The following is a 26644-nucleotide window of genomic DNA, read 5'->3' as shown; positions in this document are numbered from 1 at the left end:
GCGAGACCACAAACAGCCCATTCCTCTATTTAAACATGCCCTTATTTATCATGTCGACACAATCTGTGCTGTTCCTGGATCAGTCCGAGAGTTTAGACTCTTTTTGCAAATCTTTTAAAAGTCAAAAATGGCTCATATTTAATGTCCTATATCTAATTTTCCATGTGATTTATGATTTTTTATGCGTTTTATAGGTACTATGTAATATTTAACATGTAATCTGCATAATATAGGCCTAACTTTGTTTTTTCTGTAGCCTGCTGCTTTATGTAATGTTCAAAGTTGTTGCAGTCTCATATTATCAAGTTTTAGCGTCAATAAATAGGCAGAAATAATAATATTAAATATGTTTTTATTTCGGCGATGCAGTGGCACAGGTAGTGCTGTCGCCTCTCAGCAAGAAGGTTGCTGGGCCACTGGTTGGATCCTCGGCTCAGTTGGCGTTTCTGTGTGGAGTTTGCATGTTCTCCCTGCGTTCGTGTGGGTTTCCTCCGGGTGCTCCGGTTTCCCCCACAGTCCAAAGACATGCGGTACAGGTGAATTGGGTAGGCTAAATGGTCCATAGTGTATGAGTGTGTGTGTGTGTGTGGATGTTTTTCAAGAGATGGGTTGTGGCTGGAAAGGCATCCGCTGCGTAAAAATGTGCTGGATAAGTTGGCGGTTCATTCCGCTGTGGCGACCCCACATTAATAAAGGGACTAAGCTGACAAGAAAATGAATGAATGAATGAATGATTTTATTTCTTTCCCAAAGATGGGTTGGGGCTGGAAGGGCATCTGCTGTGTAAAGATCATGCTGGATAAGTTGGCGGTTCATTGCGCTGTGGCAACCCCGGATTAATAAAGGCAGTAAGACAAAAAGAAAAAGTTTACGGTATCAAAAATATGTAAATAAATAAATAATAATCTCAAGCCTCTTCCAGGAAAAGCGAAGGGAAAAAAAGGAGGATCGGTATCTCCTTATTGTTATCATCATCATCAGTCTTCAGTGTGTATGTGTGAGCGCGCGCGCGCGCGTGTGTGTGGAGGATCTGCTCTCCGGGATCCGCCGATCAGACTGACGGACGGAGCGCGCCGGACTTTTACACTGTTTTTCTCAGGTAAAGTTTAACTCTCAATCCTTCAAAACACTTTGCTTCATATGTTTCTCGCTGTCGGTTTTAACTTTGCACCGTGTGTATGTCGCGCGATATAGATTTATGTTTTTAAAGTGTGTGTCTGGATGTACGTGGCGCGAGTTTAACGTGTTGTGGGTGTGCTATACCCTACCACATGAACAAATACCACGCTGTTATAGTAAATACTATAGTGTTTTCACCCATGCTGTGGTCAAATGTATAATAGGTTACTGTATTATTTACAACTCGAATGCTACAACATGATATTGTGAACTGATAAGGACTAGTGTGGTATACTTTAGCTTAACTACAGTAAACTGGTGTATTGTAATAAGCTATACCCTATAGTTGTAGAAAACTACAGTATTGTGCAATTTGTTTATATTACTATAGTTGTTGTATTGCCATAGCAACTGTAACCTACAGGTAATAATTCAAGACAAGTGTGTGGTTCAAAACACTATGGTGTTTACTCAATTACTGTTTTTTAAATGGTCCCACTTTACATTAAGTGTCCTTAACTACTATGTACTTACATCAGAAAATAAATACAATGTACTTACTGTGTTTTTAATGTATTTGAGAACACTTGTGGTGCTCTTGAGTTAGGGTAGAGGTTGGGTTATGGACAGGTTTGCTGGTATGGGTAGGTTTAAGGGTGGGTTAGGGTGTAAGGGATGGTCAACAGTATATTTAGAAATGTAATTACAAAAGTTAATTACAGATGTAATTACATACATGCATTTAATCAAGCATAAGTACATAGTAAATACATGTATTTACACATTAAGTACATTGTAACAAACTATTAACTCTTGTGTAAGTACATATTAGTTAAGGCCACTTAATTTAAAGTGGGACCTTTTAAATGCAGGTAAAGCCTATGTAATTCACATCCAGAATAAATAATAATCATTTTAAGGAATGGGTTTTTGGCATGGGCGTTATGGGCTAAATGCTTTCAGAACATCTGTTCTGTCTCCTGGGTCAGTTTTGTCCTGTTTTACAGAAACTGCTAATCTATCCACAACATGTCTGACTGGCTGGTGTAAAAAAACTTTAAAGGCATTTTTCTCAGTTTTATTGTTTGTGTTTGTTACTGCACTTTGTCATTAAGGGCAGTGTAAGTAATATATATAACACATTTATATTTACATTTGAATGTTAAATTAACATTCAGTTAATTAACATAATTAATATAACAAAGTTAATAAAACACGACACATTATATATATATATATATATATATATATATATATATATATATATATATACACACACATATATATATATATATATATATATATATATATATATATATATATATATATATATATATATATATATATATATATTGTTAAAATGTATTTACTATGTATTTACAAGCATTATATATAAATTATACTATATAATATACGAACCAGCCACTTTATTAGGTACACCTTACTAGTTCTGGGTTGGACCCCTTTTTGCCTTTCAGATCTGCCTTAATCCTTCATGGCAGAGATTTATCAAGGTACTGGAAATATTCCTCAGAGATTTTGCTCCATATTGACATGATAGCATCATGCAGTTGCTGCAGATTTGTCAGCTGCACATCCATGATGACAATCTCCCGTTCCACCACATCCCAAAGGTGCTCTATTGGATTGAGATCTGGTGACTGTGGAGGCCATTTGAGTACAGGGAACTCATTGTCATGTTCAAGAAACCAGTCTGAGATGATTTTGTAAAAACGAGACTCATCAGACCAGGCAACGTTTTTTCCAATGTTTATTGTCCAATTTTGGTGAGCCTAGAGATGCGTGAAAATCCCAGTAGATCAACAGTTTCTGAAATACTCAGTAACAACCACACCACGTTCAAAGTCACTTAAATTGCTTTTCTTCCCCGTTTTGAGGCTTGGTTTGATGCTCATTCATTGAGTTGCTGACATGTGATTGGCTGATTAGAAACGTGCATTAACGAGCAGTTTGGCAGGTGTACCTAATAAAGTGGCCGGTGAGTGTATATAAGGTTTTTGTGGAAAAATTTTAAATGTGATTTTTTGATCTTATAATATAGTCTAAATATAGATCTAAATAACCAAATAATATGTTTTTGAAAATAAATTTCAATCTTGAATTAAATTTTTTTTACCCAAAGATAGAATATTTCACACATAAAAACATGTTACATCAGTCATTTTAATCTGTTAATCTTCCTTTACTCATCCTTCATTCATTTCAAATCTCTAGCAGTTTCTTCTGTCAAGCAAACGAGGAGATGTTTTGAAGAATGTTAGCATCCAAAGAGTTAATGGTCACCACTGATTTCCATAATATGCATATTTTTTAAAGCAAAACAGTTACATAGTGTGTGCAGATGATGTCCAAAACTATTTTTATATTGTAGTTCTGGTGCAATATACAAAAACCAGATACCAAAACTCTCATCTAAAGAAGCTTTAATCCATTAATTTAATTACTGTTTACATCCAAATCAGTGTTTCTGTATGAGCTGCAAAAATCGTTGCATGATGTCGAATCTCATATAATGATGTTATTACACAGCAAAACAGCATGTCTCGTAATCATATTTGACCTCATCTTCTTGTTTCAACGTGAATGAATCTCAACCCACTCGCTTTTAGAGCCTCGTGTTCTTGTCCAATTGGATTAGCAGCGCAGCGTCTCTGAAAGCCCCGTCTGGATGGTGTTTAGAGCAGGTTTGTGTCTGGTTAACAGACATTAGGCTCCTCTGCTCTCCGAGGTTTAGGTTTTAGTCAGATTGAAAGTAATGGAAGAGGTGACACACTCGGGCTATCGATCTTAGCGGCGGTTTGTCGATGAAGACGCTCATGTTTAATGGTCAAAGTGGAGCCGCTTGACCTCCTAAGGGAAACATTGGAGATGCTCTGAGATCCTCACAGGACAGGAGGGGGTACTTTGATTTGAGAAATAGTGGGGGCACAAAACGAGGGAATTTAAATTTTAGTTCTTATGTAATTTCCTGAATTGACACCCTGCTGAAATAACAGCATTTGCCTGTGGATGCTTGCAGGTTTTTGATGCACTTTTGCAGTTTTAAGCTAGTTCTTTGCTGATCATGTGCTATTCAGACCTGTAAGAACCAACTTAAACCATATCACAACTGGAAATAAATAGCTTCTAACCAGTCTATGACTACAAGAACCAGCTTAAACCAGCTCATGACCAACAAGAACCAGCTTAACCTAGCTCAAGATCTGTAAAAACCAGTTTAAACCAGCTCATGGCCAGTGAGAGCGAGATTAAACCAGTTCATAACCAACAAGAACCAGCTTAACCTAGCTCAAGATCCTTAAGAACCAGTTTAAACCAGCTCATGGCCAGTAGGAACCAGCTTAAACCAGTTCATAACCAACAAGAACCAGTTTAAACCAGCTCATGATCAGTAAGAAGTAGCTTAAACCAGCTCAGGACCAGATTAAACAAGCTCATTAAGAACAAGAACCAGGTTAAACCAGTTCATGGCCTGTAAAAAACAGCTTAAACCATCTCATGACCAACAAGAACCATCTTAAACCATCTCAGGGCCAGAAAGAACCAGCTTAAACCAGCTCAGGACTAGCAAGAGCCAGCTTAAAACATCACGTGACCAGTAATAGTCAGCTTAAACTAGCTTAAGACCAGTAAGAACCAGCTTAAACCAGCTCATGACCAACAAAAACCAGCTTAAATCAACTCTTAACCAGTAAGGATCAGCTTAAACCATCTCATGACCAAAAATAACCCTTGTAATCCAGCTCAAGACCTGTTAGAACCATCTTGAACCGGCTCATGATCAACAAGAATTAGTTTAAACCAGCTCATGGACAGTAAGAACTAGCTTAAACCAGCTCAGGACTAGCAAGAGCCAGCTTAAACCATCACATGACCAGTACTAGTCAGCTTAAACTAGCTCAAGACTAGTAAGAACCAGCTTAAACCAGCTCATGACCAACAAAAAAAAACAGCTTAAATCAACTCATAACCAGTAAGGACCATCTTAAACCATCTCATGACCAAAATAACCCTTGTAATCCAGCTCAAGACCTGTAAGAACCATCTTGAACCAGCTCATGATCAACAAGCAAGAGCCAGGTTAAACCAGCACATGGCCAGTAAAAATCAGCTTAACTAGCTCAAGACCAGTAAGAACCAGCTTAAACCAGCTTATGACTAACAAAAAACTTAAGTCAGCTCATAACTTGTGGGAACCACCTTAAATAATTTCACAATGACCAACAATAACCTTCTTAAACCAGGTCAGTAAGAAATCAGAACAGTAAGACACGTATCAAACCAGCTCAAGACCAGTAAGAACCAACTTAAACCAGCCAATAACAAACAATAACCAGCTCAAGACCAGTAAGAACCATCGTAAACCGGCTCATGATCAACAAGAATTAGTTTAAACCAGCTCATGGACAGTAAGAACTAGCTTAAACCAGCTCAGGAACAGATTAAACCAGCTCATGACCAACAGGTGCCCGCTCAAGACCAGTAAAAACCAGCGTTAATCATCTCATGAACAACAAGAACCAGCTTAAATCAGCCCAGGACTAGCAAGAACCAGCTTAAACAAGCAAGAGCACATAACCAGCAGAAATCAGCTTAAATCAGCTCATAACCAGTAAAAAAAAACAGCTTAAACCATCTCATGACCAACCATAACCATTTTAAACCAGCTCAAAACCAGTAAGAACCATCTTAAACCAGCTCATAACCAGTAAAAACCAGCTTAAACCATTTCATGACCAACAATAACCATCTTAATTCAGCTCAAGACCTGTAAAACACATCTTAAACCAGCTCAAAACCAGTAAGAACCAGCTTAAACCAACCCATGCGCAACAAGAAACAGGACTAGAGATAGTTTGTTATAAGAACCACTAGACTACAAAAGAGCTAGTTTAAGGGACCAGAAAGAACCAACATATCAGCTTACGATCAGTAGAAACCAGCTTATAATCAGCAAAGAACCAGCTTAAACCAGCCCATGATCAACAAGAACCACTTTAAACCAACAAGAACCAGCTTAAAGCAGTTCATGACCAGCAAAATACCAGCAAGAACTATCATCTAACCCTACCTTACATGGATTTTTTTCTGGGCATTTTTAGGGACTAGGCTATTCGGAATCCAGAATGTAATTAAAATGGCTCTAATTACTGCCAAACATACGTTTTGGCTACCAAACTAAGATAATCATGTCTTCCTATATTGTATAACAGGGAAGAATCATCAATGTGAAATCTTCCATTAACAGATGCTATGTCTGATGATTGTTTGTTGTTGCTGCTGTGATCTCTCAGATTTGAAATGGACATTCGCAGAACTACATCTGTTGACGTCAGTAACAGTTTTGTCCGAACTCCCGCAGACACATTTTGTCCATCAGAATTGATGTTTTAGTTTCAGGCCGTCTGTTTGGAATCATTCGTCCTGTACTATTGCACAAGCCATTAGGAAAACATGACTAGTTCATTTGGTTTAGCAAAACAAAATGACTCACCTAAATAAGAGCCACAAGCACAACCATCCACCATTGTGTTTTCTCACCAGGATGAATTGTTGCTCTTCGTCAACAAAAGTTAGATCTTGTTTTTTTCAATTGCAACATATGTGCATAAACGTCAGTGAAACACATTTACCAAATTAGTTTCTTGACACACGCAAAAAAGTCTTGTGATTTTAGTCATAGTTGAGAATGTGTTTGTATATCTAGATTAACCAGTGAACCGATTTCATCTTGAAACATTGCAAATATTTAAATAATTATGCAAAGTATCCAAACAAACAATTGTCAGAATAGTTTTTTATAATTATGTCCAATAGTTGTAATGCATAAACAGTTAACTGCTTGGAAAAAAAATCATATTTATTGTTCAGATGTTACGCTACTTTCCCAGGAATTAATACGTTCACTGTCTTGAACACATTGGATGGACACGTCTTTTTATTTACAAAAGTTTAATGCAGTATATTATTTTTCAGGTAAAATCGCTGCTTTGGATTGAAACAGCTATCCTAGAAGTTCAATTCTGTACATATTATTAGTTGACCTGTTTTAATGTGCATTTTGAATTAGCGCATCAGCAACAAGTGATGAAAGCCTAGAGCGCTGTCTGCTGTTAAAAACTATCCTAGTGCGCCATCTGCTGTTAAAAACTAGCCGAGAGCACCATCTGCTGTTAAAAACTATCCTAGAGCACTGTCTGCTGTTAAAAACTATCCTAGAGCGCCATCTGCTGTTAAAAACTAGCCTAGAGCACCATCTGCTGTTAAAAACTAGCCGAGAGCACCATCTGCTGTTAAAAACTATCCTAGAGCACTGTCTGCTGTTAAACACTAGCCTAGAGCGCCATCTGCTGTTAAAAACTAGCCTAGAGCACTGTCTGCTGTTTAAAACTATCCTAGAGCGCCATCTGCTGTTAAAAACTAGCCGAGAGCACCATCTGCTGTTAAAAACTATCCTAGAGCACTGTCTGCTGTTAAATACTAGCCTAGAGCGCCATCTGCTGTTAAAAACTAGCCTAGAGCACTGTCTGCTGTTTAAAACTATCCTAGAGCGCCATCTGCTGTTAAAAACTAGCCGAGAGCACCATCTGCTGTTAAAAACTATCCTAGAGCACCATCTGCTGTTAAAAACTAGCCTAGAGCACCATCTGCTGTTAAAAACTAGCCGAGAGCACCGTCTGCTGTTAAAAACTATCCTAGAGCACTGTCTGCTGTTAAACACTAGCCTAGAGCGCCATCTGCTGTTAAAAACTAGCCTAGAGCACCATCTGCTGTTAAAAACTAGCCGAGAGCACCGTCTGCTGTTAAAAACTAGCCTAGAGCACTGTCTGCTGTTAAACACTAGCCTAGAGCGCCATCTGCTGTTAAAAACTAGCCTAGAGCGCCATCTGCTGTCAAAAACTAGCCTAAAGCGCCATCTGCTGTTAAAAACTAGCCTAGAGCGCCATCTGCTGTTAAAAACTATCCTAGAGCACTGTCTGCTGTTAAAAACTATCCTAGAGCGCCATCTGCTGTTAAAAACTATCCTAGAACACTGTCTGCTGTTAAAAACTAGCCTAGAGTGCCATCTGCTGTTTAAAACTAGCCTAGAGCACCATCTGCTGTTAAAAACTATCCTAGAGCACTGTCTGCTTTTAAAAACTAGCCTAGAGCGCCATCTGCTGTTTAAAACTAGCCTAGAGCGCCATCTGCTGTTAAAAAATAGTCTAGAGTGCCATCTGCTGTTAAAAAAGAGTCTAGAGCGCCATCCGCTGTTTAAAACTAGCCTAGAGTGCCATCTGCTGTTATAAACTAGTCTAGAGCGCCATCTGCTGTTAAAAACTAGCCTAGAGCAGCGTCTGCTGTTGAAAACTAGTCTAGAGCGCCATATGCTGATTTAAAACTAGTCTAGAGCGCCATTTGCTGTTAAAAACTGGTCTAGAGTGCCCTCTGCTGTTAAAAACTAGCCTAGAGCACCATCTGCTGTTAAAAACTAGTCTAGAGCGCCATCTGCTGTTAAAAACTAGCCTAAACAGAGTAATTGACTATGTACATGACCAACTGCAAACCACCAGCAAAAAATAAAATAACTCCCCTATAAACACCCACAACTACAAAAATCCCCATTTGTGTTTTTCTCCCCAGGATGAACAAAAGCTGAATTCCCCGCTGGTATTCTCTACCAACAAAAGCGATGGCGTCCACCAACGTGACTCCTCTGTGCTTCTCCACCAACACTCCTCCATTCAAGCACAACCACACCATCGCCTCCGCCTACTTCTCCGCGGTCTTCAGTGGACTCGGCCTGAGCTCCAACCTCTTTGCTCTGCTGGTTTTAGCCAAGACCTTCCATCACACCAAGAGCCGCTCGCGATCCTCCTTCCTGCTGTTCCTCGGTGGGCTGGTCTTCACGGACTTCATGGGTTTACTGGTGACCGGCTCTATCGTGGTGTCTTACCATATCACGCACTTCAACTGGCGTCAACTGGACCCTCAGTGCCACTTCTGCAACTTCATGGGCATGTCAATGGTCTTCTATGGACTCTGCCCGTTGCTTCTTGGCGCAGCCATGGCTGTGGAAAGATTTGTAGGCATTAATCGACCCTTCGCTCGATCCTCCATGTCCAACACTAGAGTTTGCTGGACGGTAGCGCTGGTTTGGGTGACCGCGGGCTCCATTAGCCTACTCCCGTTGGTGGGATTGGGCCACTATCACCTGCAGGTAGGGGTGTGCGATATCATTATTTTTGATTGTGGATGATTAACTCTTTCTCCACCACTGACAATTTGTTACAGCGATCATTGTTTTAGGTATATTATGGTGAAAAGATCTAGCACAGGGGTCTCCAATCCTGTTCCTGGAGATCTCCCTTCCTGCCGAATTCAGCTCCAAGCTTAATCAAACACAACTAAACGAACTAAGCAGGGTCTGAAGGAGTACTTGGTAATTACAGACAAGTGTGTTTGATCAAGGTTGCAGCTGAACTCCTCAACAAGGTACAGAAGATCTCAGAAACAGAATTGGCCACCCCTTCTCTAGTGCATGTCCTGAGGGAGGCACGGGACCTCTGGGCCTTGATGAGATAACTCATCCATCAAGAGGCAACTCTTCCCTATCATTGATGAATTATGGCAATCCGTGTTTTAGGTATATTATGGTAAAAAGCTCTAGCACATATCCTGAGGGAGGTACAGGACCTCTTGGTCTTGAAATTGTGGATAATTTGCCCTATCCCCGCCATCAACGAGATAACTTGCCAATTAAAAGAGAATGCTTCCCGACCATCGACGAGTTTTTATAGCAATCTGTGCTTAGGTATATTACGTTAAGAAGCTCTAGCACTTGTCCTGAGGGAGGTACAGGACTTCTGGGCCATCTGCTGTTAAAAACTAGTCTAGAGCACCATCTGCTGTTAGTCTAGAGTCTAGAGCACCATCTGCTGTTAAAAACTAGCCTAGAGTCTAGACCACCATCTGCTGTTAAAAACTAGCCTAGAGCGCCATCTGCTGTTAAAAACTAGCCTAGAGTCTAGACCACCATCTGCTGTTAAAAACTAGCCTAGAGCGCCATCTGCTGTTAAAAACTAGCCTAGAGCGCCATCTGCTGTTAAAAACTAGCCTAGAGCACCATCTGCTGTTAAAAACTAGTCTAGAGAACCATCTGCTGTTAAAAACTAGCCTAGAGCGCCATCTGCTGTTAAAAACTAGTCTAGAGCGCCATCTGCTGTTAAAAACTAGCCTAGAGTCTAGAGCGCCATCTGCTGTTAAAAACTAGCCTAGAGCGCCATCTGCTGTTAAAAACTAGTCTAGAGCGCCATCGGCTGTTAAAAACTAGCCTAGAGTGTTATCTGCCGTTGAAAACTAGCCTAGAGTCTAGAGTGCCATCTGCTGTTAAAAACTAGCCTAGAGTCTAGAGCGCCATCTGCTGTTAAAAACTAGCCTAGAGTGCCATCTGCTGTTAAAAACTAGCCTAGAGTGCCATCTGTTGTTAAAAACTAGCCTAGAGCGCCATCTGCTGTTAAAAACTATTCTAGAGCACCATCTGCCGTTAAAAACTAGCCTAGAGTCTAGAGCGCCATCTGCTGTTAAAAACTAGCCTAGAGCGCCATCTGCCGTTAAAAACTAGCCTAGAGTCTAGAGCGCCATCTGCTGTTAAAAACTAGCCTAGAGCGCCATCTGCTGTTAAAAACTAGTCTAGAGCGCCATCTGCTGTTAAAAACTAGCCTAGAGCGCCATCTGCTATTAAAAACTAGTCTAGAGCGACATCTGCTGTTAAAAACTAGCCTAGAGCGCCATCTGCTGTTAAAAACTAGTCTAGAGCGCCATCTGCTGTTAAAAACTAGCCTAGAGCGCCATCTGCGGTTAAAAACTAGCCTAGAGCGCCATCTGCTATTAAAAACTAGTCTAGAGCGACATCTGCTGTTAAAAACTAGCCTAGAGCGCCATCTGCTGTTAAAAACTAGTCTAGAGCGCCATCTGCTGTTAAAAACTAGCCTAGAGCGCCATCTGCGGTTAAAAACTAGCCTAGAGCGCCATCTGCTATTAAAAACTAGTCTAGAGCGACATCTGCTGTTAAAAACTAGCCTAGAGCGCCATCTGCTGTAAAAACTAGCCTAAGCATAAAAATTCACTGTAATTCGTTGAATCAGTCTCGATGTACATAACCACCAGGGATGTGCATTGCTTTTTTAACAATTCAACAGACACTTTCTAATAACTCAACCTATTCGTTGATATTTTGAATTACTCCTTAAGTGACTCATTTGACTCCTGGAAAAAATCGTGATGTGATATTTTTGCCGTATCGCCCACCCTTACCTCCCAGGTTCCCGGTTCCTGGTGCTTCCTCAACATCAGCTCTGCTCCTCTGGATATGACGTTCGGTCTGATCTTCTCGCTGGTGGGTTTGGCGTCTCTGGCCGTGTCGTTCCTGCTAAACACTGTGAGCGTGGTCACATTATTACGGGTGTGTTGTGGAGCCGACAGCACTCAGAGGAGACGCGACTACGAGGTGGAGATGATGGTGCAGCTCATCTTGATCATGGTGATCGCCTCCATCTGCTGGTGCCCTCTGCTGGTGAGTGGTGGAAAACTGAACACAATCAACATCTAATGCAGTGTTTCTCCACCACGTTCCTGGAGGACCACCCGCACTGCTTCTTTTGGATGTCTTCTATGTGTGTCACACTTATTACAGGTCTTTCAGCCTCTGCTAATGAGCTGATGATCTGAATCAGGTGTGTTTGATTAAGGAGACATGGGCTGCGTCCGAAACTGCCTACTACTCAGTAGGTACTGCATTTAAATTTAAACGTGCTGCTCGGCCGTTAGAAAAGTGCGTTCTATAGAGTATGAATGTGAAAAGTATGAATGGAATTCGGACGTACTACATCCGCCATTTTGACATAGTCACGTGACGTACCTGTGTCATTTGCCTCGCTTAACTCCCATTCATGAATTCGCTCGTGGGGCATAATGGGATAGCGCAGCGTGCATGGGATGCGCACTCCAGAATCTCGCCGGAAGAAGTAAGTCATCCGGGTACTTCTCGCATAGTTTTTCGAATTCTATGAATTCGGACATACTACTCGGCTCGCATACTGATTTTAGCGTACTGTATAGTATGGAAGTATGCGGTTTCGGACGCAGCCATGGAAAATGTGCAGAGCTGGTGCTCCTCCAGGAACGAGGTTCCTGCATTCATATTAAAAAAATGTTTTCGATATCTGGGATGCTGTGAAAAAGTGAAAACTGTCTTTGAAATTTAGCAGTGAGATTTAAAAAACTCTTGAACTTCTTGAAAATGTTTAAAAATGCAAAAAAAAAAAAAAAAGAAAAGAAAAAGAAAACTTGTAAAACAAAAAACAAAAAAAACAAAAAAGCTGTACTTGAAATCTAATATGCGTTTAAAGTATGAAAAATGTCGTTTTTGTCTATTAGTAGCTTTTAAAAAATTTGAATGAAAATATGGTATGCTCTTAAAGTGCAAAAATTGTTTCTTGAAGTCTATGGGCCCTATCATACACCCGGCGCAATGTGGCGCAAGGTGCGGCGCAATTCGTCTTTTGCTAGTTTCAGCTTGGCGCAAGAGTCGTTTTGATGCGTTGCGCTACGCTGTTTAAATAGCAAATGCATTCGCGCTCATATGTGCACCCATAGGCGTTCTGGTCTAAAAAGGAAGGCGTTCTGAGGCGCACTGCTGGCGCATTGCTATTTTGAGAGCGAAAGTGAAAGTAGATCGATTATCTCTCATTCTCACGCAGTAGATGCTCTGTATAACAGTTTTCTGTTAAAAAAAACTGTTAACTGTTTGCTAGTGAAATGCTCAGTTTTTCCAATTAGACTTACTTTACGTCCTGTAAATAGCGAATGCGCTAATGGCGCGACGCAGATGGCTCTTAAAGGGTATGGGAGATGAGACTCTAATTGGTTTATTCTCAAAACACACCTATAACTCATTAAGAAAATAAACTCAACCCTTTTAGACCATGCGTTAAAAACGCGTTCTGACGCCCTGAAAGCGTTTGCGCCCTGCGTTTTGCGCTCTGCGCATGGACCGTCAAAATAGAGCCCTATGAGTGAGCTTTTAAAATAATGACAATTGTTTTGAAATTTAACATGCGCTTATTATGCGAAACATGTCATGAAATCTAGTAGTGTTTTTAGAAAAACCAAAACTGTTCGAAAACCAAAAACGAAACTGTTCTTAAAATCTAGTACGTTCTTAAAATGTGAAAATTTGTTTTATATTTTGGTGTGCTGGAAAGCTCTTAAACTACAGGAAAACAAATTTTAATCTAGAAGTAGGCTGTTCTTAAAATCTTGTATACTCTTAAAATATGAATATTGTTTCTTGACACTTAGTGGTGAGTTTTTAAAAAAATGAAAACTATTCTTAAAATTTAGTACGCTCTTAAAATGTGAAACATGTTTTTTGCAATCCAGTACTGTGCTTTTAAAAGACGAAAACTGTTCTTGCAATCTTGTATACTCTTAAAATTCGAAAATTGTTTCTTAACACCAAGTTATGAGTTTTTTTTAAAAATCATAAAAACTGTTCTTAAAATCTGGTGCGCTTTTAAAATGTGAAACTTGTTTTTTTTATCTAGTCTTGTGCTTTTAAAAGAGGAAAACTGTTCTTGAAATCTAAGAAGCTTTTAAAATGCAAAATAAATGTATGAAATTTATTAATGTGCTTTTAGGAAAGCAAAAACTGTTCTTGAAGTTTATTACGCTCCTAAAATACGAAATCTTTTTCCTGAAATCTAAAAAAAAAACTGTTCTTGAAATGTAGAAAGCCCTTAAAATAAATAAAGATGTTTTTGTTTTTGAAGTCTAGTAGTGACCTTTTAGAGAAGCGAAAACTGTTCTAGAAATCTAAAAAACTTTTAAAATACGAAAAGTGTTTCCTGAAATCTAAAAAGCTTTTAAAATACAAAAATGCTTTTTAAGAATTAAAACTGTTCTTGAAATCTTGTATACTCTAAAAATGCGAAAATTGTTTCTTAACACCAAGTTATGAGTTGTTAAAAAAAATAATAAAAACTGTTCTTAAAATCTTGTGCGCTCTTAAAATGTGAAACTTGTTTTTTTTTTTTAAATCTAGTCTTGTGCTTTTAAAAGAGGAAAACTGTTCTTGAAATCTAAAAAGCTTTTAAAATGCAAAATAAATGTATGAAATTTATTAATGTGCTTTTAGGAAAGCAAAAACTGTTCTTGAAGTTTATTACGCTCCTAAAATACAAAATCTTTTTCCTGAAATCTAAAAAAAACAAAAAACTGTTCTTGAAATGTAGAAAGCTCTTAAAATAAGTCTAGTAGTGACCTTTTAGAGAAGCGAAAACTGTTTCCTGAAATCTAAAAAGCTTTTAAAATATGAAAATGCTTTTTAAAAATCTAGTAGGAAGCTTTTTAAAAATTAAAACTGTTCTTGAAATCTTGTATACTCTAAAAATGCGAAAATTGTTTCTTAACACCAAGTTATGAGTTGTTAAAAAAAATAATAAAAACTGGTCTTAAAATCTGGTATACTCTTAAAATGTGAAACATGTTTTTTTTTTAATCTAGTCTTGTGCTTTTAAAAGAGGAAAACTGTTCTTGAAATCTAAAAAGCTTTTAAAAGGCAAAATAAATGTATGAAATTTATTAGTGTGCTTTTAGGAAAGCAAAAACTGTTCCTGAAATGTAGAAAGCTCTTAAAACGGGAAAGATGTTTTTGTTTAGTTGTGAGCTTTTAGAAAAACCAAAGCTGCTCTTGAAATCTAAAAAGCTTTTAAAATACAAAAAGGTTTTTTGAAATCTAGAAGAAAGCTTTTTAAACAATAAATACAGTTTTTTAAACTCCAGTACACTCTTAAAATGCAGGAAAAAAAGTTGAAATCTGGTGGGCTTCTAATATATGCAGCTTACTGTGTAGGAACGTTCTTAAGTGCATTAAAACGGCAGAAAGTCATCTTGTACGTTGCTTCAGTGTACTCGACGTGATGTTCTGTAAATCCAGAATCATTTCAGGTCCAGATGTCGCAGCATCTGCTCTGAACTCTCATATTGAAGGGCACTCCTGTAATGGCCTCAATTGTCCGTGACGCTGTTTTTGAGCATTCGTTTATCTGTGAACGCTGCGAGACACAGGTGCCGTTTCACTCCTCAGAAAGCACACTAACAGCTTTTCCACTCAGGAAACTGTCTGCTTTTCTCAACTTGAGGAGTTTCATGTGAGAAATACTGATAAGACTGAGGGCAAAAACCATTTCCTGTTTAAAGGGAAGAACAGGAAGTGCTCGGCAAACACGCACACGACGTACTGTATTTATAACAAAACTGAAACTTAAAGTTAGCCAATTGTGTGCTGGATTAAATGTTTCTTCAAATAAAGCCACTTTGTTAAAGGTTGTAAACCATTGTGTCACATTTAAAGCATTTTTCTTCTTTAAATACCGATTATGCACAGATTTTCATGTACAAATGCTTTTTTATATTCTGTTTAGATCGATATTAACTACATAAATAGATTCACTGGTCGCACATTACAATAAAGCTTCATTAGTCAGTGTATTTTATAATGTGAACTAAGAATATATATCGGTATGTAGACACACTCACCGGCCACTTTATTAGGTACACCTGTCCAACCGCTCAATTTTTTAATCACATGACAGCAACTCAATGCATTTAGGCATGTAGACATGGTCTAGATGATTTGCTGAAGTTTAAACCGAGCATCAGAATGGGGAAGAAAGGGGATTTAAGTCACTTTGAATGTGGCATGGTTGTTGGTGCCAGACTGGCTGGTCTGAGTATTTCAGAAACTGCTGATCTACTGGAATTTTCACGCATAAACATCTCTAGGGTTTACAGAGAATGGTCAGGCAAAGAGGAAATATCCAGTGAGCGGCAGTTCTGTGGGCACAAATGCCCTGTCAGAGGAGAATGGCCAGACTGGTTCCAGCTGATAGAAAGGCAACAGTAACTCAAATAAGCACTCGTTACAACCGAGGTCTGCAGAAGAGCATCTCTGAACACACAACAACATCCAACCTTGAGGCAGATGGGCTACAGCAGCAGAAGAACACACCGGCTGCCGCTCCTGTCAGCTAAGAACAGGAAACTGAGGCTACAATTCACACAGGCTCACCAAAACTGGACAATAGAAGATTGGAGAAACGCTGCCTGCTCTGATGAGTCTTGGTTTATGCTGCCACTTTTGGATGGTCGGGTCAGAATTTGGCGTCAACAGCATGAAAGCATGGATCATCCTGCCTTGTATCAATGGTTCAGGCTGGTGGTGGTGGTGTAATGGTGTGTGGGAGATTTTCTTGACTCACTTTGGGCTCATTAGTAATAAATGAGCATCGTGTCAACGCCACAGCCTTCCTGAGTATTGTTGCACTCAAATGGCCTCCTCAATCACCAGATCTCAATCCAATAGAGCACCTTTGGGATGTGGTGGAACGGGAGATTGGCATCATGGATGTGCAGCCGACAAGTCTGCCGCAACTGCGTGATGCTATCATGTCAAAATGGACCAACATCTCTGAGGAATTTACCAGTAGCTTGTTGAATCTATACCACGAAGGAATTAAGGCAGTTCTAAAGGCAAATGGGGGTCCAACCCGGTACTAGTAAGGTGTACCTAATAAAGTGGCCGGTGAGTGTGTGTGTGTGTATATATATATATATATATAATATAAAATATTAGGTGAATTAAAGACACAAATGATGACAATTAAATGTTTAATATAAACTTCTGCCTTTATAAAAATGTCTCTAAATAAATATAAATAAACTTTTTAATTATTTAAAATATTGTTTTACATTTAATTAAGCAAAGCCATGCTATTTAATACCTGTATCCCATATTTTCTTTGTAGCAATAAATATTCAATCTGTAATATCTTGGCAGAAACTTTCAGTGATCAGTGTGTGCAGTGTGCACTGTGAGAGTGTGTGTGTGTGTGTGCGGTTTTTAAAATGTGTATTTGGTCGAGTAAATTCTCTGCAAAGGGTCAATGATTAAGAAATGCCTAGCTCACTATACCACTATGGTTGTGTTTGCTGTATTATACTGAAAGTGTTGCTACTTTGGACAAATTCCCACAAAGCCTCAACAACAACAACAAAAAATCAGCCGATTTCATGCTAAAAGAAGCTTTCTGCTGTCTTAATGTGGACACAGTGCATTTTATTTCCAACATCTTTCATTATTTGTGTTGTGTATTTCACTATAACAACTTTAATATTCATCATAATATAAAACAAAACCCAAAATAAACAAATAAAAGTGTTGTTTATAAATGTTTTATTGCATTTCACTTGTGTGCGTTTCTTGAGATTCACCTGATGTTTAGTAAACATTCCTGCCTTTGGGGTGAATATATTTAGCCTCATCCTGATGAAAGCTTTTATTACGTTCCTGGAAACTGTGTCTGTCCAACATCCCCAGACGAAACACTCTGGAGATTCTCATTGGAGAAAGCCATTAGTTTTCATAAACATGTCGAGATGATGAAGGCTGTGGGGGGGAGCGCAGTGTTTACGTCATCGTGTTTATTTAATGGAGTGGAGTTCAAGTGTTGGGCTTGTATTCAGTGTTTGTTCTCTCACACATGCTCATTGTTTTTCCTCTAACAGGTGTTTATAGCGCAGACCGTGCTGTCAGGAAGCGAGCTCGACGTTCGATACCTGCTGCTCTGGCTGCGCTTTGCGACAGGAAATCAAGTCCTGGATCCCTGGGTTTACATCCTGTTCCGACGTGCCATACTGAAGCGAGTCGCACCCAAAATGGATTGGTCCCGCGGATCCATCGTCAGCCTTTACCCAACGCTCTCTACGTCATTTCGCAAACTAACTCGAGCCTCTCTTGGGGGAACGCTTGACCGTCTGGATCACATTCGGCCAAATCAATGCATTGCCAGACAAGAGGATACACCTTTACCTGTGCTGGACACCTCTGCAACTTCCGTTTAGCAAATATTGACTCTACGGAGCCTATTGCATATATGGTGGAATGCATAAGTCTTGTTTTTTTACTAGTCTCATCCCAGCGCTGGTATCGTTTTCCATCATGCACCATGTTGTTTAAATGGCAAATGCATTTGCACTCATTGGTGCGCCCATATAGGCATGCTGGTCTGAAATAGAGGCGCATTGTTGATGCATTGCTATTTGTGCCATTGATCAACTGAAAGCTTGCCTAGTCAGTTAGTCAGTGGCAGTTTTTATTTTGTTGTTGTTGTTGTTATTTAAAGCATACCTCTTCAACCCTCCCGTTATTCCGGGGATTCTCCCGTATTTTACAGTTCAATCCCGCTATCATCCCGTAAAGGTATTTTCCCGTATTTCTCCTGTCCTTTTTCCGAAGGGTGGCAATAAACATATAGCTGATCCTCCCTATACGCAACCCATTCCACCGAACCACCAGGGGTCGCCCCTTGCTCTCGAATGTGAGTCTGTGGTGTGTTTTCGCTTTGTTTAGGCATGATAACACTTTGAAATAAATGTAAAAATGGCGGGATTCCCTTTCCTGTTTATTACAGGTGCCGTCAACCCTTCATATGCAATCCTCTAATCTGTCATATAGCAGTGCGTGACTGTCAGCTGACGCGCTCCATAGTGATAAATAGCCGCTGTTTCCCAGATTCTGTACACGCGATTTGAAGCGGAGCGAAAGTCTGGGTTTTGGATGTGTGTTCGAACAGACATACACACATAATTAACAATAATAATATCTGAAGATGATCTTGGTGGGTTTTTTTTCCAAACACTACTAATTTCATCCTAAATGAGCATAAAACGTTGGAAAAAAAAGTGATACCTCTGTTATTTAATGTAATCAAACTAAATAAATAAATACATAATTCATTGCTCTTTAATCAGAATGTGTAAGTTATAGTGAAAAAATGGCTAATGAGATAAGATAGCTTGATTCTATTTCATTATAATAGCTATCAATTTAAATAAGCTGAACTGTTTGCTCGTTTTTTTGCTGCTAATTTATACAATTTATGGGGGGGGGGGGGGGGGGGGCTGTATCCCTTATTATGGTGGGCATATCCTTTATTTTCACACTCAATGTTGGCAGGTATGATTTAAAGAGTGCAATAGTGATACGCCAGTCCGAAACGCGCATACATTTTGCTTATTACACACACAGGGATGCGCACAGCACGTCGAACATCTTTAAATATGAAAATGAAAGGATTCAAATGTAAAAGATTGTTATTGTCTACATAAATATGAAAACCGCTACCTCCTCCATGCTGCCTCCACCTCAGAGAGCTTTGGTCAATTTGGCTGGTTTTGTAGATGTCGATTCTGTGCATGAGCAGATCCGTTTACTCAATAGTTCAACGTTCAGTTTTTCCACTTACAAAATCAGAGAGAGATGAGACTCTTAAAAGTTTATTGCACTTCATGCCCAAAACACCCATAACTCATTATGCGAATAAGGACAACCCTTTTAAACCATGCGCAAGGTGCGACAACTATTTTTCCAATCGTTAAAATAGCAAGTAGATTCGTACTTGCCCTTCGTAAGTGCACCTGCGTCATGTCAAAATAGAGCGCTACTTATAACATTTAAAGATCTCATGCAAAGGTCTGATTAGGGTCAATTTATCAAGCTGGCCAATGGGACACTGGAACTTTAAGGACGCTGTTCAAAAAACAAAAACTTGCAGGCTGGGCTCTTTTGGAAAAACTGTATACCCAACAAAAGCCAGACAAGATGATGCATATCAACAAATCCTGACTCTACTTCTGTAACAATTACAAGTCTCATGGTAAGGTCTGATTGGGGGTCAGATTATCAAGCTGGCCATTGGGACAGTGTTCATGGAAAATGTGCAGACTAGGCACTTTTGGGAAAAATGGAGTGTTCAACCAAAGCCAAACAAGCAGATGCAAATTTACCTGTGCTTCATTTAACAAATGAAAACAATGGAAATGTTCCTGCAAATGTCGGATTTGGGTCAAATGACCAATCTGACCTATGAGACACTGAGGTCGTGACCAATGTACACTGATAGTGAAACAATTAAACTCACAGAATGAAAACTGTGACATTCAACCAAAGCAAGACAAGTAGATGCATATTGAACAAATACTGACTCTACTTTTGTAAAAGTCTCATCGAAAAGTCTTGTTTTGGGCCAAATGGGCACCCCAATGTGACATTGGGACCAAAACCAAAGAGGCGGTTAAGGGAAACAAACATAGAAACTTGCAGACTGAGCTCTTTTAAGAGTTTTTACTCACTTCCAAGAAATACAGACTTAAAACAACTGTTCGGATAATGTCCAAACAAAGCCATATAAACTTACCTGTGCAGAACACCTTGTATCTTGATTCGCTTTCGATATCAATAAAAGGTCTCATGCAAATGTCTGACTTGGGCCAAGATGATCAATTGGACACAAACAGTGCTGGTATAAATCTCATCTTAGGTAAACTGTGGGGTTTTAGCTCAACTTCCAGATCTACAGTAGTCAACATTTGATGTGGATCAAAACGTTCTTTAAGTGTCCTAAGACTAGAATGGGTCTTGTTCAACAGTGTGACTTTGGTGAAAGGTTGTGATCCTTTTCAAATGTTGACTACTGTATACCTTTGGGAACTTTCTTTCTCTGACAGCCAAGAACTTTGTTGAACAGGCTGAAGACGTTTACTATATAATTAAGATTCAGACTTACATGGGCTTGAAAAGAGACAAACAAAGCTAGACAAACAGATACACACCCTATCATTGCAGAACAACTGTATCTTTTTCCAATTCGCAGTCAAGGAAATGTAATGATTAAATGTCCCATAGGGTCGGATTTGCCACCAAATGTTGGTCATGTGTCATCCTTATTGTTGATGACTCTTAGGCAAAAGTTAACAGCCGAGAAACTCTTGTTGGACACATTCAAGAAGCTCACGTTTCAGTTGTAGACATGCCAACTCATGTGCACTTGAAAAGAGACACTGTTCAAGAACATGTACTGAAACTTCCAAACTGAACACTTTTCAGTTTTGGCTGGCCTCCCAAGTTTACTCTTTTTTTAGTCTTGTCAAGCAAACTCACGTGTTTAAATGTCAGCTATTTGAATAATGTCCGACCAAAGCTTGACAAACAGATACACCCTATCCCTGCTGAACAACTGCATCTTGTTCCAATTGGCAGTCAAGGAAATGCATGTAACTTCAACTTCTGTAATAATAATAATAAAGGTAATAATTCCTTACATTTATACAGCGCTTTTCTGGACACATTTTTGGGGGGGAATCTCCTCATCCACCTGGATGACGTGACGTCAGCCATATTGTGCCAGACTGCACACCACACACCAGCTGATTGGTGGAGAGAGGAGTGAGGAAGCCAGTAATGATATGGGGATGGTTAGGAAGCCATGACGGACAGAGGCCAGTGGGCAAATTTAGGCAGGATGCCCTACTCTTTTTCGAAGGACAGCCTGGGATTTTAAATGACCACAGAGAGTCAGGACCTCGGTTTCACGTCTCATCAGAAAGACGGCGCTCACTGAGCAGTATAGAGTCCCCTTCTCTATACTGGGGCATTAGGACCCACACAGACCGCAGGTTGAGCGCCTCCTGCTGGCCTCACTTACACCACTTCCGGCAGCAACCTAGCTTTCCCATGTGGTCTCCCATCAAGGTACTGACCAGGCACAGCCCTGCTTAGCTTTAGTGGGAGTTCCATGTGAGTTCAGTGTCAGGGCCGGTGCATCCATAGAGGCGACCTAGGCGGCCGCCTAGGGTGGCAGTATAGAGAGGGCGGCGTTCGCGACACCTCCCTTACCACCCGCTTCCTCAGTTATGTCCGCGACACCTCCCTCACCACCCGCGTCCTCAGTTATATTCGCGCATAGGCGAGAGAATAGAAAGGGCGGCTTCAGGGACACCTCCATCAGCTATGCCTGTCCTCAGTTATATCCACGCATAGGGCGGCAGAATAGAGGTCCGCGACACCCGCGCATCCTCAGTTATATCCGCGCATAGGGCGGCAGAATAGACAGGGCGGCGTTCGTGACACCTCCCTTACAAACCGTGCGTCCTCAGTTATATCAGCACAGGGCAGCAGAATAGAGAGGGCGGCGTCCGTGACACCTCCCTTAGCACCCGCGCATCCTCAGTTATATCCGCGCATAGGGCGGCAGAATAGACAGGGCGGCGTTCGTGACACCTCCCTTACAAACCGTGCGTCCTCAGTTATATCAGCACAGGGCGGCAGAATAGAGAGGGCGGCGTCCGTGACACCTCCCTTAGCACCCGCGCATCCTCAGTTATATCCGCGCATAGGGCAGCAGAATAGACAGGGCGGCGTTCGTGACACCTCCCTTACAAACCGTGCGTCCTCAGTTATATCAGCACAGGGCGGCAGAATAGAGAGGGCGGCGTCCGTGACACCTCCCTTAGCACCCGCGCATCCTCAGTTATATCCGCGCATAGGGCGGTAGAATAGAGGTCCACGACACCCGTGCATCCTCAGTTATATCCGCGCATAGGGAGGCAGAATAGAGAGGGTGGCGTCTGTGACACCTCCTTCTGCACCCACGTGTCATCAGTTATATTCGCGCATAGGGCAGCAGCATAGAGAGGGCGGCGTCCATGACACCCCCTTCAGCACCCGTGCATCCTCAGTTATATCCGCGCATAGGGCAGCAGAATAGAGAGGGCGGCGTCCGTGACACCTCCCTCAGCACCCGCGCATCCTCAGTTATATCCGCGCATAGGGCGGCAGAATAGAGAGGGCGGCGTCCGTGACACCTCCCTCAGCACCCGCGTGTCTTTAGTTATATCCGCACAGGGCGGCAGAATAGAGGTCCGCGACACCCGCGCATCCTCAGTTATATCCCCACATAGGGCGGCAGAACAGAGGTCCGCGACACCTCACTTCATTTTCATAACCGGTTACTTTCGTTTTCACATTGGGGTTGAGGGCGGGGTGATCGTCCTCTACCTAGAGCGGCAGTTCAGCTTGCTCCGGCCCTGTTCAGTGTCTCATATAAAAGTCCGATTTGGCATCAAAAGTTGGTCAAGTGTCATCTGTCCCTCTCTTTAGGAAAAAGTTAACAGACAAGAAACTCTTGGACACATTTAAGAAGCTCACGCTTGGGCTCTACTTGAAAAGAGACACTATTCAAGAAAATGTACAGAAACTTTCAGACTGAAACTTTCCAGTTCTGGCTCGCTTCCCAGATATACACTCCCCTATCCCTTGCCGATGACACTACGAGAAGCGCACACTTGGTTAAAATTCCATCCCTTTGGATTATGCCTGCCAAAACCAGACAAGAGGACACGACCTTACCTGTGCTGAACACCACTGCATCTTGTCCCGTTTCGGAAATGTAGACTTGCTTGCAGCTTCTACTTCTGTAATGATTAAATGTCTCGCTTTCAGAGATGCTGACAGTCCACCCTGGCCAAGAAACTCTTATTGGACACATTTCTACAGTGTTGGCTCGCTTCCCAAACATACGCTCAACTTTTCCATGCTGATAAGTTCCATGCATTTGGTCTAAACGGCGTCCATTTGGATTACATCTGGCCTGTTAGACATGAGCATTTGCCCATACCCGTGCAGAATTCCACTGCATCTTGTCCCATTTTGCAAATGTGGCCATGCATGTAGCTTTTGATTCTGTAATGAACAAATGTTTTAAAAAGATCAAGTGTGACACCAAATGTAGTGCATATCCCATCTTACTGATGCGACCCTTCATGAGATTTGCTCACTGCCAATTTGGCCAAGAAACTCTTGTTGGAAACATTCAAGAAGTGCATGTCTGAGCTGTGTAGATGTTTGTAAAATCCCTTGTACTTTTGTAGGGATGCCTTTGTATGCTATTGTAAACTGTACAACATAAGTGAAAAGTTGGGAGGGGCTTGGTTTTAACAACTTGCCAGTGATTGGATGATCTGAAAAGTGATGGTTGGTTGAATGGGAGATGCTGGAAAATAAGTGTTTGGTGATGTCAATTTGGCGGTGGAACCTTTGCATGATAGAGCCCAGCAGTGTATTTTTCATTTATTTTACCCATTTGGTGTATTTGGGGGGGATCAATAAATAAGGATAAAAACAAACCATTAGAAAGTGATTTAAAGCCATAAATAAACTGACAGGTTGGACAAAGGTGCAAAGTTGTGTGCTTAATGGCTTCAGTAAGAACATACAGTAGAGACTCGCAAACTGGGCTCGTTTTGGGAAAGCTAGCATTTTGGCTCAATTCCCAGACATTTCCTTGCTGATAAGACGATGAGGACCACACACTCCCTCGAAACGTCATCAAAACTCTTTGACTGCAAAGCTGATTCTGCTTTACCTCTGTGTCTCTGTGTTCAACGATGATCGTTTCTTGCGCAACAAGCCAGTTATTCATTCGTGAGATATCTGAAGAGTTATGCTGTCATAGGCATCTTGTGTTTATACCATATGCCGGCAGCTAGCTCTCTGCAACTCTCACATGGTCGCCCACTGAAGCTAAGCAGGGCTGCGCCCGGTCAGTACCTGGATGGGAGACCACATGGGAAAGCTAGGTTGCTGCCGGAAGTGGTGTTAGTGAGGCCAGCAGGGGGCGCCCAGCCTGCGGTCTGTGTGGGTCCTAATGTCCCAGTATAGTGACGGGGACTCTATACTGCTCAGTGAGCGCCGTCTTTCGGATGAGACGTTAAACCGAGGTCCCGACTCTCTGTGGTCGTTAAAAATCCCAGGATGTCCTTCGAAAAGAGTAGGGGTTTAACCCCGGCATCCAGGCCAAATCTGCCCACTGGCCTTTGTCCATCATGGCCTCCTAACCATCCCCATAATCCAATTGGCTTCATCGCTGTCTCCTCTCCACCAATCAGCTGGTGTGTGGTGTGCGGTCTGGCGCAAAATGGCTGCTGTCGCGTCATCCAGGTGGATGCTGCACACTGGTGGTGGATGAGGAGATTCCCCCCATTGTGTGTAAAGCGCTTTGAGTGCCCAGAAAAGCGCTATATAAATGAAAGGAATTATTATTATTATTATATGTAAACCCAAGCACTGTTACATCGAACTCATTACTGTTTGGATTGCTTCGGCCAGTTGTCCTCTCAAGCATCTTTGGTAGAGAGTTTTGTCTTTTTAGGCCAAGCGCATACTGCAAACAGAAGATCATGAGCGGGTGTAAAGTTCCAGCTTATTGAACTCCGACCTGCGAACTCGTATCACTTAACTGCGTCAATCGAGGATCAAAACACAATGTCTCTGGACAGAAATGTAAAATATGGAGCAATCGCGCATTTTTTGAATGTCTAATCATCTTGTTTAATCCCGCCCCTTCTCGCAGCGCCGTACGACAGATTTTCGCATTCTCAAGACTTCGGATTTAAGGTTACATTTAAAAGATTTGTGCTTGTTTGTGCATCAGTTTCCTGAGACACGGAGCCAACTGGACAGCAGTTCGGTGTTTAGACTTGGGACAGGAATCATGATCTGGGACTCCTCAAGAGTGTGTGCAAGATAAACGAGAGAAAGAAAAACCCAATTAAATTGACATCAGCAGCATCGTCCTTCATCTGCAACCGTTTCACAGCTTATGTTAAAATAAACCATGCTTTGTGAATTTATAATTGAGCCAAAGTATGTGCAACTCATTCTACTTCCTCACATGGTGTTTTTAATGATTGGGAGAAAATGGGCGGGGCTTGATATATTAGTTGTCTTTCATCGATTAAAAACTGTATCTGTTGCATGCAACACGTTTCGTCATGTGGAAAAAAAAACAGTTAAAACAGATCCAATCTAAACCAGTAACCAATTAGAAACTTTTGAAGGGCCAATAATTTTAATATTGGGCATATAATGTTAGCATTAAAGAAATCAATTTATCAACCGATATTGGTACCGATATTTTTTTCGTATTATTTGCGTGATATATACTTTTACGTTGTAATTGTATTTGTTAACTGAGTTAAAAGCCACAAACCAACCAGCTATATATATATATATAAATATAAATTTTAAACAACAATCTCATGATGCACTGAGAATGACAATCAAATTCAAGTTAATAGGGAAGTTGAACGTGATTGGTTTAAGGTGTGTATATACAAACAACACTCTTTAAATTTATTCTAAATTATGTAGAAAGATGGGTGTCACTGTGGCTCAGAGGTTAGCATTGTTGCCTTACAGCAACAATGTTGCTGGTTCGAGTCCCAACTAGGCCAGTTGGCATTTCTGTGTGGAGTTTGCATGTTCTCCCCATGTTGACGTGGGTTCGGTTTTCCCCACAATCCGAACACATGCGCTAAAGGTGAATTGGCCATAGTGTATAAGGGTGTGTGAATGAGTTTGTATGAGTTGAAAGGCATCCGCTGTGTAACACATACGCCGTAATAGTTGGCGGTTCATTCAGCTGTAGTCACCCCTGATAAATAAGGGACTAAGCTAAAGGAAAATGAATGAACGAATGTATAAAGATACGAAATGTTTGTGAATTTAGGGAAGTTAATTATATTATGAAATTCACAGTGCTTCATTAGCATGATTTACATAATC

General features: G+C 40.8%; 1 protein-coding gene and 2 long non-coding RNA genes across 4 annotated transcripts in view; 1 reads left to right on the top strand and 2 right to left on the bottom strand.

Annotated features, from left to right (window-relative positions):
- Positions 1-26644, bottom strand: part of LOC147831455 (uncharacterized) — a 787032-nt gene that overhangs the window by 269424 nt on the left and 490964 nt on the right. The gene's annotated exons all lie outside the window — the stretch shown is intronic.
- Positions 1024-18989, top strand: tbxa2r (thromboxane A2 receptor). Of its 2 annotated transcripts, XM_087302268.2 has the most exons (4): positions 1024-1099; positions 8764-9340; positions 11444-11695; positions 17749-18989. In XM_087302268.2, the coding sequence occupies exons 2-4, from the start codon at positions 8813-8815 to the stop codon at positions 18082-18084; spliced, it is 1116 nt and encodes a 371-aa protein (XP_087158394.1). In that variant the 5' UTR covers positions 1024-1099; positions 8764-8812; the 3' UTR covers positions 18085-18989.
- On the bottom strand, positions 19132-24257 carry LOC147838336 (uncharacterized). Its single transcript, XR_015521686.1, has 2 exons — positions 22885-24257; positions 19132-22808 (listed from the first exon to the last, which is right to left on the bottom strand). It is a non-coding gene; the product is annotated as an uncharacterized LOC147838336 (long non-coding RNA).

The sequence above is a fragment of the Danio rerio genome, chromosome 22, assembly GCF_052040795.2.
Source record: "Danio rerio strain M-AB ecotype USA chromosome 22, GRCz13ab, whole genome shotgun sequence".
Taxonomy (NCBI): domain Eukaryota; kingdom Metazoa; phylum Chordata; class Actinopteri; order Cypriniformes; family Danionidae; genus Danio; species Danio rerio.
The sequence above is the reverse complement of the archived record's forward strand: the minus strand, read 5'-3'. Positions and strand labels throughout refer to the sequence as shown.

Coding starts and splice junctions, on each gene's coding strand:
- tbxa2r (XM_087302268.2), top strand. CDS start 8,813: ATGGCGTCCACCAACGTGACTCCTCTGTGCTTCTCCACCAACACTCCT. Junction 9,341..11,443: donor TGGGCCACTATCACCTGCAG/GTAGGGGTGTGC, acceptor CTTACCTCCCAG/GTTCCCGGTTCCTGGTGCTT. Junction 11,696..17,748: donor TCTGCTGGTGCCCTCTGCTG/GTGAGTGGTGGA, acceptor TTCCTCTAACAG/GTGTTTATAGCGCAGACCGT.